The sequence below is a fragment of the Pongo abelii genome, chromosome 3 (genome assembly GCF_028885655.2).
Source record: "Pongo abelii isolate AG06213 chromosome 3, NHGRI_mPonAbe1-v2.0_pri, whole genome shotgun sequence".
In the NCBI taxonomy this organism is placed as follows: domain Eukaryota; kingdom Metazoa; phylum Chordata; class Mammalia; order Primates; family Hominidae; genus Pongo; species Pongo abelii.
The window spans coordinates 143,913,162-143,927,984 of NC_071988.2; the positions used below are offsets into that span (position 1 = coordinate 143,913,162).

At 37.2% G+C, this 14,823-nt stretch overlaps 1 protein-coding gene across 9 annotated transcripts in view; it reads left to right on the forward strand.

The window, feature by feature from the left end:
• The window catches only part of ADAD1 (adenosine deaminase domain containing 1), a 53,652-nt gene that overhangs the window by 4,030 nt on the left and 34,799 nt on the right, over positions 1–14,823 (forward strand). For all 9 annotated transcript variants that reach the window (XM_054554455.1, XM_054554454.1, XM_054554457.1 and 6 more), the window contains exons 4-6: positions 790–957; positions 10,602–10,670; positions 13,259–13,384. In XM_054554455.1, the coding sequence (XP_054410430.1) occupies positions 790–957; positions 10,602–10,670; positions 13,259–13,384 (363 nt within the window). The remainder of the gene's footprint in view (positions 1–789; positions 958–10,601; positions 10,671–13,258; positions 13,385–14,823) is intronic.

Consider the following 14,823-nt stretch of genomic DNA (forward strand, 5'->3'; position numbering starts at 1 on the left):
TCAGATTCCTAAAGGCCTCCTAAAGTCTAAATAGTAACAAGCAAAACTTCAAACAGAAGAATCTTTGACCTGTAAATACAGGAGACAAGACAATTCTATTTCGTTTTTTATCCAAATATAAAAGCTAGGTAAATAAATTGTGATGACTGGACATTCAGTTTAATTCTTTAGTTTATCATTATGTTTTGGTTTTCTCTTCCTCTCGCTCCCTCTCCCCACCTCCTCTCCCACTCCCCAACCTTCACAGCTGTAATGGGTTGATTTGCTTATAACACCCTGATAGTACACAGGGTTTCTTCAAAGGGATCTCTTAAATTCTGGAGCTTAAAAGTGTATTAGGGCAATCCAAGGGGTGGGGGAAATTCAGCTTTCTTTGTTTTAAAGTTTTAAAGACGTTTGTATTTAAATTTTAAAGATGTGAGATGTTACGTGAAATCTCCACATTTTATCTTTCATTGGCCGTTTGACAGATAGTGGAGCGTTTACCATTGCCAGGCGTTATCCTATACACTCACTGTTACTCCACATGTGATCAGTACTCTACTACTGGCCCTATTGCTCACACTGAATCTGGAGCCGGCCTAAGCTGCTTGAATCCTCAGAGTTAGTTCAGATGCCCATTCAGTTTTAGTTTTAACTCCTATTGGTCCTACAAAAGGACTTGTAAAGTTGGTGTTTATGAGGTAGTTTTTGAGAATTTTTGTACTGGAATGTTTTCCTATGTACAGACATTGTTTGCAAGAATATAATAAAAATTATTGTAGCATTCATTCTGAGTTATTTTTCAAGGTAATGTTATGGGACCATATTTTGCCTTTTGTGCTGTGGTGGATGGTATTCAGTACAAGACTGGACTGGGACAAAATAAAAAGGAGTCTAGATCCAATGCAGCAAAATTAGCTCTTGATGAGCTTCTACAACTGGATGAACCTGAACCACGAATTTTAGAAACATCAGGTAAATACTCTTGATTATAAAGTATTTATAAGAGGTATCATTTTTCAAAAGGAATCACCTGAAAGATTTATGTTAATGTGAGTTACTTGGCAGCTACAAGATAGAAGTTGCAGGATTTGAATAATTTATTTCAGTTGCTGTCCACTGATGTATTTAATAGTAGTTAAAATGCTCTTGCATATTTCAGCACTGAAAGGTATAATCATGTTGTTAAACTGTCCGGTAACTTGTCAGATTGTTAATTGACAGATTAAGTCCTAAAATATAGTTTTCTTTGTAATTTGTTAGATTCTTATTATGAATGTGATACTGTACATTTAACACTTAGAGGTTTTAAATGCAGCATTTGTGAAGTTTGTGTTAAATTCAGTAAATGGTAGAATTACTTGAGAAAACGGCCTAAGGTAGCATAGCAAATAGGTTAAGTGTGTAAACTCTAGAATTAGATTGCTCAGGTTGGAATATTGACCCTATGCTGACAAGTTGTTTGCCCTCTAAACCTGTTTTATTTGGAGAGGGGGACAGTGATAGTTATACCTTCTGTGGTTGTCATTAGGATTAGATAAACAATGTATGCAAAGTCCTTAACCAGTGCCTACTGAAGAATACACAATCAAATTACAAAGTATTTAAAATACGTTGTTGAACTCAAGTTAAAACATACCTATAGAATTTCCTAAGCATCCAGTTGAATTGTGAGAAAAATATATTGATGATTAGTTTCTCCTGCCTTTTCCCTAATAGCTTTCAAAATGTTTATATAGGGCTGGCAAATGTTTTGCCCAGTGGTCTGCAAACTTTAGTTGCTAAACATTTATTTTTTTCCCTCCTTCGTAAAAGTTAAGGTTGCATTTAACCATGTCTACTGCCACTACTTTGAAAACTAAGGCAGTATTTACCCATCTCTGCTGTCGGCACTTCTATATTTATTATTGTTTTCTCCAAAAAGTGCCAATGGTGCCTTAATTACAACTAAAAGTTCTTTAACAATATATTCTGTCTTGGGCTAGAGGCTGAAAAAATAATAAGGTCATCTTTTTCCCTACAGTGAGCTAGAGTTTCTTCTTTATTTTTTCTACTGTAGACAGCTGAGTTTAAACATCTATTTGTCTTATGAAAGGATGTAGAAGATAAGAGTTCAGTATTCATTTCTTTCCTTTTCTCTATTAACAGTTTTTCTAGTCTTCTCCTTCTTATTCACAACATAAAACTTTTAAAACTTTAGTTTTTTTCAAAATTTTGAGCTCATCACTTTTAAAATTATTTTTCATGTATATCTTCTTTAATATTTTGCACATGGTTTTTTTATGTAGTGTTTTTTGTTTTGTTTTGTTTGAGACAGAGTCTCACTCTGTCACCCAGGCTGGAGTGCAGTGGTGCAATCTCTGCTCCCTGCAACCTCCACCTCCCGGATTCAAGTGATTCTCATTCCTCAGCCTCCCTAGTAGCTGGGATTATAGGTGCCTGCCACCACACCCGGCTAATTTTTGTATTTTTAGTAGAGATGGGATTTCACCATGTTGGCCAGGCTGGTCTTGAACTCCTGACCTCAAATGATCCTCCCACCTTGGCCTCCCAAAGTGCTGGGATTATAGGCATGAGCCACTGCACCTGGCCTGATGTAGTTTTTTTTGTTTGTTTTTTCTTAAAAAAAAAAAAAAAAAAAAAAAGGGATACATGTGCAGAACATGCCAGTTTGTTACATAGGTATACATGTTCCATGGCTGTTTGCTTTACCTATTAACCTGTCCTCTGTTCCCTCCCTCAACTCCCACCCCCAAAAGGCCCTGGTGTGTGTTGTTCTCCTCTCTGTGTCCATGTGTTCTCATTGTTCAGCTCCCACTTATGAGTGAGAAATTCAGTATTTGGTTTTCTGTTCCTGTGTTAGTTTGCTGAGGATGATGGCTTCTGGCTTCATCCATGTCCCTTCAAAGGACGTGATCTCATTCCTTTTTATGGCCGCATAGTATTCCATGATGTATATGTACCACATTTTCTTTATCCATTCTATCATTGATGGCCATTTGGGTTGGTTCCATGTCTTTGCTATTGTAAATAGTGCTGCAGTAAACATACATGTGCATGTGTCTTTATAGTAGAATGATTTATATTCCTTTGGGTATATATCCAGTAATGGTATTGCTGGGTCAAATGGTATTTCTGGTTCTAGATCCTTGAACAATCACCATGCTGTCCTCCACAATGGTTAAACTAATTTACATTCGCACCAACAGTATAAAAGCATTCCTATTTCTCCACAGCCTTACCAGCATCTATTATTTCCTGACTTTTTAGTAATAGCCATTCTGACTGGCATGAGATGGTATCTCATTGTGGTTTTGATTTGCGTTTCTCTGATGATCAGTGATGTTGAGCTTGCTTTATTCATATGTTTGTCGGCCACATAAATGTCTTCTTTTGAGAAGTGTCTGTTCATATCTGTTGCCCACTTTTTGATGGGATTGTTTTTTTCTTGTAAATATGTTTAAGTTCCTTGTAAATTCTGGATATTAGACCTTTGTCAGATGTGTAGATTGCAAAAATTTTCTCCCATTTCATAGGTTGCCTGTTTGATCATAGTTTCTTTTGCTGTGCAGAAGCTCTTCAGTTTAATTAGATCACATTTGTCAATTTTGGCTTTTGTTGCAATCACTTTTAGCGTTTTTATCATGAAGTCTTTGCCCATGCCTGTGTCCTGAATGGTATTGCCTAGGTTTTCTTCTAGGGTTTTTATGGTTTTGGGTTTTACATTTAAGTCTTTAATCCATCTTGAGTTAATTTTTGTATAAGGTATAAGGAAGGGGTACAGTTTCCATTTTCTGCATATGGCCAGCCAGTTTTCCCAGCACCATTTACTGAATAGGAGATCCTTTCCCTGTTGCTTGTTTTTGTTCAGTTCGTCAAAGATCAGATGGTTGTAGATGTGTGGAGTTATTTCTGAGGTATCTATTCTGCTCCAATGGTCTACATGTCTGTTTTGGTACCAGTACCATGCTGTTTTGGTTACTGTAGTCTTGTAATATAGTTTGAAGTCAGGTAGCATGATGCCTCCAGCTTTGTTCTTTTTGCTTAGGATTGTCTTGGCTATATGGGGTCTTCTTTGATTTCATATGAAATTTAAAATAGTTTTTTCTAATTCTGTGAAGAATGTCAATGGTAGTTGCGAAAGTAGCATTGAATCTATAAATTACCTTGGGCAGTATGGCCATTTTCACGATATTGATTCTTCTATCCATGAGGATGGAATGTTTTTCCATTTGTTTGTGTCCCCTCTTATTTCCCTGAGCAGTGGTTTGTAGTTCTTCTTGAAGAGGTCCTTCACATTCCTTGTTAGCTGTATTCCTAGGTATTTTATTCTCTTTGTAGTGATTGTGAATGGGAGTTTATTCATGCTTTGGCTCTCTGCTTGCCTACTGTTGGTGTAAAGGAACGCTTGTGATTTTTGCACATTGATTTTGTATCCTGAGACTTTGCTGAAGTTGCTTATCAATTCAGTAAGTTTTGGGGCTGAAAAGATGGGGTTTTCTAAATACAAAATCATGTCGTCTACAAACAGAGACAACTTGACTTCCTCTCTTCCTAATTGAATACCTTTTATTTCTTTCTCTTCCCTAATTGCCCTGGCCAGAACTTCCAAAACTATGTTGAATAGGGGTGGTGAGAGAGGGCATCATTTTCTTGTGCCAGTTTTCAAAAGGGAATGCTTCCAGCTTTTGCCCATTCAATATTATATTGGCTTTGGTTTGTCATAAATAGCTCTTATTATTTTGAGACATGTTCCATCAATACCTTATATATTGAGAGGTTTTTTTTTTGGTTTTTGGTTTTTGGTTTTTTTTGAGATGGAGTCTCACTCTGCTGCCCAGGCTGGAGTGCAGTGGCATGATCTCGGCTCACTGCAAGCTCTGCCTCCCGGGTTCATGCCATTCTCCTGCCTCAGCCTCTCGAGTAGCTAGGACTACAGGCGCCCGCCACCACGCCCAGCTAATTTTTTGTATTTTTAGTAGAAACAGGGTTTCACTATGTTAGCCAGGATGGTCTTGATCTCCTGACCTCGTGATCCACCCGCCTTGGCCTCCCAAAGTGCTGGGATTACAGGCATGAGCCACCATGTCCGGCTGAGAGTTTTTAACATGAAAGGATGTTGAATTTTATCAAAGGCCTTTTCTGCATATATTAAGATAGTCGTGTGGTTTTTGTCTTTGGTTCTGTGTATATGATGGATTACATTTATTGATTTGTGTATGTTGAACCAGCCTTGCATTCCAGGGATGAAGCCGACTTGATTGTGGTGAATAAGTTTTTTGATGTGCTGTGGATTTCATTTGCCAGTATTTCATTGCAGATTTTTACATTGAAGTTCATCAGGTATATTGGCCTGAAGTTTTCCTTTTTTGTTGTCTTTTCCTGGTTTTAGTATCAGGATGATGCTGGCTTCATAAAATGAGTTAGGGAGGAGTCCTTCCTTTTCAATTGTTTGGAATAGTTTCAGAAGGAATGGTAACAGCTCCTCTTTGTATTTCTGGTAGAATTCAGCTGTGAATCCATCTGGTCCTGGACTTTTTTTGGTTGGTAGGCTACTAATTGCTGCCTCAATTTCAGAGCTTGTTATTGGTCTATTCAGGGATTTGACTTCTTCCTCGTTTACTCTTGGGAGGTTGTATGAATCCAGGAATTTATCTATTTCTTCCAGATTTTCTAGTTTATTTGTGTAGAGGTGTTTGGAGCATTCTCTGATGATAGTTTGTATTTCTGTGGGGTCAGTGGTGATATCCCCTTTATCATTTTTTATTGTGTCTATTTGATTCTTCTCTCTTCTTATTAGTCTAGCTAGCAGTCTATTTTGTTAATTTGTTTCAAAAAAAAAAACAGCATCTGGATTCGATTTTTTTTTGGAGGGTTTTTCATGGCTCTGTCTCCTTCAGTTCTGCTCTGATCTTAGTTATTTCTTGTCTTCTGCTAGCTTTTGGATTAGTTTACTCTTGCATCTGAAGCTCTTTTAATTGATGTTCGGGTATCAATATCAGATCTTTCTAGCTTTCTGATGTGGGCATTTAGTGCTATAAATTTCCCTCTTAACATTACTTTAGCTGTGTCCCAGAGATTCTGGTACATTGTCTCTTTGTTCTTATTGGTTTCAAAGAACTTCTTGATTTCTGCCTTAATTTCATTATTTACCCAGGAGTCATTCAGGAACAGTTGTTCAATTTCCAATAAATTGCGTGGTTTTGAGTGAGTTTCTTAATCCTGAGTTCTAATTTTATTGCACTGTAGTCTGAGAGACTGTTTGTTAGGATTTCAGTTCTTTTGCATTTGCTGAGGAGTGTTTTACTTCCAATTACAAGGTCCATTTTAGAATTAAGTGCCATGTGGCACTGAGAAGAATGTATATTCTGTTGACTTGGGGTGGAGAATTCTGTAGATGTCTGCCAGGTCCACTTGATCCAGAGCTGAGTTCAAATCCTGAATATGCTTGTTAATTATCTGTCTCATTGATCTAATACTGACAGTGTGGTGTTAAAGTCTCCCACTATTACTGTGTGGGACTTTAAGTCTCTTTGTAGGTTTCTAAGAACTTGTTTTATGAATCTGGGTGCTCCTGTATTGGGTGCATATATATTTAGAATAGTTAGCTCTTCTTGTTGAATTGTTCCCTTTACCATTAGGTAATGCCCTCCTTTGTCTTTTTTGATCTTTGTTGGTTTAAAGTCTGTTTTGTCAGAGACTAGGATTGCAACCTCTGCTTTTTTCGCTTTCCATTTACTTGGTAGATTTTCCTCCATCCCTTTATTTTGAGCCTGTGTGTGTCTTTGCACATAAGATGGATCTCCTGAATATATCACACCAATGGGTGTGCCAGTGTGCCAGTCTGTGTGCTTTAATTGGGGCATTTAGCCTATTGACATTTAAGGTTAGTGTTGTTATGTGTGAATTTGATCCTGTCATCATGATGCTATTTGGTTATTTTGCACACTAGTTGATGCACTAGTTTATTCATAGTGTCATTGGTCTTTATATTTTGGTGTGTTTTTGCAGTGGCTGTTTCTGGTTTTTCATTTCCGTATTTAGTGCTTCTTTCAGGAGTTCTTGCAGGCACATCTGGTGGTAATGAAATCCCTCAGCATTTGCTTCTCTGGAAAGGATTTTATTTCTTCTTCACTTATGAAGCTTAGTTTGGCTGGATGTGAAATTCTGGGTTGATAATTCTTTTCTTTAAGAATGTTGAATATTGGCCCCCAATCTCTTCTGGCTTGTAGAGTTTCTGCTGAGAGGTCCCCTGTTAGTCTGCTGAGTTTCCCTTTGTAGGTGACCTGGCCTTTCTCTCTGGCTGCCCTTAACAGTTTTTCCTTCATTTCAGCCTTGGAGAATCTGATGATTATGTGTCTTGGGGTTGATCTTCTTGTGGAGTATCTTAATGGTATTCTCTGTATATCCTGAATTTGCATGTTGTCCTGTCTTGCTAGGTTGAGGAGGTTCTCCTGGATAACATCCTGAAGTGTGTTTTCCAGCTTGTTTCCATTCTCTCTGTCTCCTTCTGGTACTCCAGTCAATCATAGGTTCGGTCTTTTTATGAAGTCCCATATTAGAGTCTTTGTTCGTTCATTTTCATTTTTTTGTCTATTCTTGTTTGCGTGTCTTATTTCAGTAAGGTGGTCTTCAAATTCTGATATCCTTTTTTCCGCCTAGTCGATTCAGCTGTTGATACTTGTATATGCTTCACAAAGTTCTTATGCTGTGTTTTTCAGCTCCATCAGGTAGTTTATGTTCCTCTCTACACTGGTTATTCTAGTTAGCAATTCCTCTATCCTTTTACCAAGGTTCTTAGCTTGCTTCTTTGCATTGGGTTAGAACATGCTCCTTTAGCTCAGCGAAGTTTTTTATTACCCATCTTCTGAATCCTACTTCTGTCAATTTGTCCATGTGATCCTCCGTTCAGTTATGTGCCCTTGATGGAGAGACATTGTGATCATTTGTAGAAAAGGCACTCTGGCCTTTTGGGTTTTCAGTATTTTTTCATTGATTCTTTATCATCTTCGTGAGGTTGTCTAGTTTCAGTCTTTGAGCCTGCTGACCCTTGGATAGGGTTTTTGTGGGGAGCTTTTTTGTTCTTGTTGATGCTATTGTTGCTTTCTGCTTGTTTGTTTTTCTTTCAATAGTCAGGTCCCTCTTCTGTAAGGCTGCTGCAGTCTGCTGGGGTTCACTTCAGGCGCTATTTATCTGATTCTCTCCCGTGCCTGGAGATGTCACTCAGGGAGGCTGGAGAACAGCAAAGATGGGTGCCTGCTCCTCCTTCTGGGGCCTCTGACTTTGAGGGGCACCAACCTGATGCCGGTAGGATCACTTCTGTGTAAGATGCCTGACAACCCCTGTTGGAATGTCTCACCCAGTTGGGTGGCACAGGAAGCAGGACCCGCTTAACAAAGCACTTTGTCCTTTGTTGGAGAGGGTGTGCTTCGCCGTAGAGAAACCCACTCCTCTGCGCTGCCCAGATTCCTCAGAACTACCAGGAAGAAAGGCTAAGTCTGCTGGTCCGCAGAGACTATGGCCACCCCTCCCACTTAGGGGCTCAGGCCCGGGGAGATCCAAATTCTGTCCCTGAGCCTCTAGCTGGAGTTATTGGAGATCCTCCAGGGAAGCCCCGCCCAATGAGGAAGGGTGGGTCAGGTTTAGGCCTGAAGAGGCCCTCTGGCCACAGACTGCCACAGCCGATGTGTTGGGCTGTGGGGATAAGTCTTGGGACTTGTCTTTTTTGTTTGTTTGTTTGTTTTTTGTTTTTTGTTTTGAGACAGAGTCTCTCTGTCACCCATACTGGAGGGCAATGGTGCAGTCTTAGCTCACTGCAACCTTTGTCTTCCAGGTTCAAGTGATTCTCGTGCCTCAGCCTCCTGAGTAGCTGGAATTACAGGTGCGCGCCACCATGCCCAGCTGATCTTTGTATTTTTAGTAAAGATAGGGTTTCACCATGTTGCCCAGGCTGTTCTCAAACTCCCGGCCTCAAGTGATCTGCCCAACTCAGCCTCCCAAAGTGCTGGGATTACAAGCGTGAGCCAACATGCCTGGCCTTGTACTTGGTGTTTTAAAATGCAAAACATCTTGTACAGTCTTTCTTTGTTTATTGAAATTATTTATGCCTAATAAACAGGATTTAATATCTTTAATTTTCATTCCATGGAATTAAATCTATCTGTCTCTGAGTTTTAAAGTTCTGCTTATCTAAAATCCAGAATATCAGCAACTCTATTACTGGGTTTATAACCAAAAGAAAATAAATTATTCTCTCAAAAAGACACATGCAATCTTATGTTCGTCTCTGCACTATTCACAACAGCAAAGACATTAAATCAACCCAGGTGCCCATCAGTGGTAGATTGGATAAAGAAAGTGTGATACGTACACAACTGTGGACTACCATGCAGCCATTAAAAAAATAAAGTCATGTCCTTTGCAGCAACATGGATGGAGCTGGAGGCCATAATCCTAAGCAAATAAACGCAGGAATGTAAAACTAAATACCTCAAGTTCTCACTTGTTGTTAATATTAGGAGCTATGCATTAAGCATATATAGCCATAAATATTGGAACATTGACACTGTGGACTACTAAAGGGTGGAGGGAGGTGGGGGTAAAAGAAAAACTACCTTTGGATACTATGGTCACTATCAGGTGATGGAATCCATACTCTAAACCTCAGCATCATGCAGTATTCCCATTTAACAAACCTACACATGTACCTCCTGTATCTAAAAAGTTGAAAGTTTTTGAAAAAAAATTTATACTTTATAAATTGTTACTATATGGTATATGGGGGATATAGTGCTCTAAATAAATAAAACTGGAATTTCTTATCAGATAAAAAAATAAAAAGTCCAGAGTCTGTGTATCTAAACCATACTTAGTATTTTTCTTTTACTGGTATGAGCTCTAAGGTGACATTGTCACTCTTTGTTCATGTCTGTCTTCCTCAAAATTAATTCCAGAGAAGCAGTTCTGTTTGCTTTCTTTGTCTTTATGAATGATTCTTAAGAGAAACTGACTACTTTAATTGGTACCTTAGCTTCTGCAGCCTCTTCCTTAAATTTTCCTGATTTTTTTTTTTTTTTTTTTTTTGTCCCTCAGGTTTAGTGGTTTTTAAACTTTTTTCTGTACTCCCTAACTTTGGAGACCAAATTGAAAAGCAGTTGTAAAGAGTGAGACTAAAAGCATTGAAAACTGCGAATGTAGCATTCCCTTAGAAAAATGGCCTGGTAAAATAGTGTTATTTATAAAATGATATATTTTACTCATCAATTTTTAATAGAACATTAATTTAAAATGTTTTTCACAGTATTATAAATAGAAAGTTGTTTATATGTATCTAAAATAGGATTTCATTTTAGCAGCTTTTCAGGATGTTGCATCTATTATAAAGCAAGCAATATTGTACTGTAAGATTAGGGAACTCAGAAATTTGTTTGCATAAACAATTTCAAAATAGGAAAGACATTTATCGGGGCTGACCTAATGAGTATTTGGTGGCCCAGAGTTGGCAAAAATACAGAAAAAAATAATTTTTGGATTGCTGTTTTATTACAGAATAGAAGAGAAATACCAGCTCTTTGGAATGTTGAAGTTTCATGTTTCCTTATGTTTTGTTTTGTTTACAGGTCCTCCTCCTTTCCCTGCAGAACCTGTTGTTTTACCTGAACCAGCATATGTTTCAAAAGTACATTATGGTAGGAAAGTTTTTTGTAATGTTCTTCTTTAGAAGAGTAGCCCAATTAAAAATAGTAACAACATAATTAAAATAAGCATAGGTATGAAAATGTACATTAACACTTTATCATCCAAACCTTTCACACTTCTACAAAAAGGAGAATTTTTTTCTATACTATGCTAAAAATGAAAGAAATAAGGAATGGAGAAGACAGATTGAAGAAAAGATTTTTTTTTTCCTATAAGGAGATGTTTTATCAATTTCATACATCTTTTTTAGAATTCTTTGCTTTGGTGGGCTTGTCATGAACGAAAACCAATGGCTTTCTGGTACTTGGAGGTCATTGACACATTCATTTCAAATAATTTGTTTATTTTGTTTTGATGACCATTATTTGTCACTCAAGCCCGAGAAAGCTGCAACTTCAATTGAAGTTACTAGTTGTGTGACCTAGGACCAGTTACTTCTCTGTGTACCTTTTTTACTCATCTGTGAGATAGTCATTATGGTAATTATCTTATAGGGTTATCATGAGGATTAAATGAATTCATAAATGTAAAATTCTTACATCAGTGCCTAGCACACCATAGATGCTCACTAAATAGTAACTAATATTATTTTATTATAACAATCACATTTCACATTGTATGGTAGTTATTATATACTTTGCCTTTTAGATTATGAATCTCCTGAAAGCTAGACAATTATTCTTAATTTTTACTTTTACTACCAAGTGGGCACACTTCAGACTTTAAAGTTTAGAGTATTTGTAGGAGGAAAAAGAAAAGGAACCTTTATTTTCCATTTTCCAGGCCTGCAGGTTAGGATTTGAAAAGTTCTATGCCTATTCAGCATCCATTGTCTTTCTAAGACAGGAAAAAGGCCTTGCACATTTGTGTGCTTGCGTGAAGTAAAAGGACCAGGGAAAATAGGCCCATTCAAAAGACAAAATCCACCAATAGTTAGATATAGTGTGTGGCCTAACAGTTGTAAGAATTGATGAAGAGAGGGCAATGAGGGATCAGTCCTACAGCAGTGATCTCTTAATATGGGAAGAGGTTCTTGTCTTTCCTTTCAGCTTCTGTGGACATTTTTACCAAATAAGAGGATAGAATCCTAAGTCAAGGATGGCAAATAATATAGATTGCTATTACTTCAGGAAAACAGGTGATAATCTGTGAGAAAGAATATGTAGTTTTTAAAAATACCAGATTTGGCAGGCTCAGGTCAGGAGACATATATCTGTCATAAAAGGGAAAGCAAATTCTTTAAATTTATGGGTAAAAACAAGTTTTGGGTGTTATAACTTTTGAAGAAGAAAGATTTGAGACCCACAAACTGTTGGGCCAGTTACAGAGGTAGTCACTATTTCCCAGCCTGTGTAGTTTGCTATATATATGTGTGTGTGTATTTATTTATTTATTTGAGATGGAGTTTTGCTCTTGTTGCCCAGGCTGGAGTGCAGTGGCACAATCTCAGCTCACTGCAACCTCTGCCTCCCAAGTTCAAGCGATTCTCCTGCCTCAGGCTCCCAAGTAGCTGGGATTACAGGCACCCACCACCACGCCTGGCTAATTTTTGCATTTTTAGTAGAGACAGGGTTTCACCATGTAGACCAGACTGGTCCCAAACTCCTGAACTCAAGAGATCCGCCTGCCTCAGCCTCCCAAAGTACTTGGATTACAGGTGTAAGCCACCGCGCCCAGCCTACTTTGCTATATGTTTCTAACTGGACCACATATTCATTAAAAATAATGAGGCTGGGCGCGGTGGCTCACGCCTATAATCCCAGCACTTTGTGAGGCCAAGGCGGGTGGATCATGAGGTCAGGAGTTCAAGACCAGTCTGGCCAATATGGTGAGACCCTGTCTCTACTAAAAATACAAAAATTAGCCAGGCATGGTGGCGCACGCTTGTAGTCCCAACTACTTGGGAGGCTGAGGCAGAAGAATTGCTTGAACCGGGGAGGCCGAGATCATGCCACTGCACTCCAGTCTGGGTGACAGAGCAAGACTCCATCTCAAAAAAAAAAAAAAAAAAAAAAAGGATCCATAGATAACTTGTGATGTATATTCTTGGTTATAATAGTAATCCTAGGTTACTTAGAGCTATCTTCCTCCTCTTTCAAAATTTCTGTCTTTTTTAGTGAGAACATGGAACTATATCAAGAATCTAAATGCTTAGTGGTTTATAGTGGTTCTCAATGGGACAATTAATAAGAGAATGTATTTTGGTTGTCACAATAATTAGGTCATTCAGTGGGGTGCTGGTCATCTTGCAAAGTGTGGCACAGTCCTGTACAACAAAGAATTGTCTTGTGTCCTATATGACTTTTGAATATATCATCAGACAAACTCTACAGATATAAATCAGTAGTCTGCTAGTATGTAATACACATCTTTTTATAAGTTATCCAAAAAGCTCAATGACTCGTATTCTTTTAGAATTGAAAAACTTTGAAATCTCAGTCATGACCTAAATTATAAATTTGCTTACAGACGTCTATATATTATTAAATAATTTGATTGTAAGGTTGTAATAAGAATAATAAGACAGCTCTAGGAGGAGCACAGTGTTCTTGAAATTTATGTTTTGATTTTTTTCTAGAAGGGAGACATATTCAATATGCAAAGATTTCACAGATCGTTAAAGAAACATTTAATCAACTAATTTCTAATCGTTCAGAATACCTGAAATATAGCAGTTCATTGGCTGCTTTTATAATTGAAAGAGGTAAGTCCACATATTTGGGAAAAACTAATATTGTAATAATCTAATAGTAATATTTTAGTTAACTATCTTTGCTCCTGTACACAATGGTGTTGCATTGATTTGAAGTGACTTTTTCTAGTAAGTGTGGGTCATTAAACACAAAGCTTCTCCAAGGTAGAGATAAAGCACACTGACCAGGACCCAATAGAGAACTGCAAAATGGTGAAAGTCCTAACATTTTAAACCTTAGCCCTGCTGGCATCACTACCCTTCTGAAATCTAGTCCTTAGTAACATTAAGAATAGCATCTTTTCTTCATTTTCAAGTAAGAAGAGATTGAAATATGGAATCTTATTCTTGTGGACATATAATGTTGTGATTCTAACTATGTTTTTATCTTTTGTTAACGCTTTAATGTTCTGAGTTCATCATTAATTGAAACCATTTGAGTCTTACATTCATCTCTGAATTAGATATTATAAATTACTTAGAAACAATTTGAGATTTGATTCCTATTCTTAAGGAGTTGTTATGATCTAAGTAGGCAGAGTAGATATATATATTAGTTGAAAGTCTAAGATGATGAAAGTTAAAACTTGTTTTCCATAATGCAAAAAGTGTGTGAGAATTCATAGATAGAAAAGAAATGATAAGGGTTAAAATCTTTTGGAATAGGCATGACTTAAGCTGTAACTTTAAGGGTTGATAAAATTTGGATAAATAGAAGAAAGGAAGACATTTTTGCAGAGAGGAATGAGGGAAGCAGCAGTGAGAAAACTGCAGGACAATGAGGTAAATTTATTGCTAGTACAGATTAGTCTGTGTACAGCAGTAATACAAAATGCAGTTAGATTGATAAAATAGTGCCAGATTATGGAGTGGTTTAAAAACAGGTCAAAAGTTAAATTTAATAAGATCAGTTAAAGCTGTAATTTCAAACAGTGATAGACCGTGGGCTGTAATTGTTGGGAGCATTAATCAGACTCAGTTCTGCTATTTAAATTACTTTGGGCAAATTATATACTTAACATCTCTATGCTTTAATTTTTTCTCATTTCTTAAAAGTAGAGATAATAGAAACAATAACAACCCAACTTCATGGAGTTGTTAGGATTAGATATAATAATGTCAATATTAGTACTTGGCATTTAGTAAAAGCCTAATTTCATTTGTAATGATTAAGATAAATGAATATTTAAACAATAATTGACAAATAATTTTTTAAAAGATTGCAGGGGTTGAACCTGAATTATGGAATCACAATTTATGTGGTTGTGATGGAGTGCCTACATTAGAGTTGAGATGGACATAAATGGGAAGGGAAAAATACATTTTTTAAAAAAATTTATTTGATAAGGTGAAAGTGACAATAGATGACAGATGAAGTGACATGAATAAAAAGTAATACCAACATTTAAAGTTGACATAGGATAATCATGTTTCCTCATCCATAGGGAATC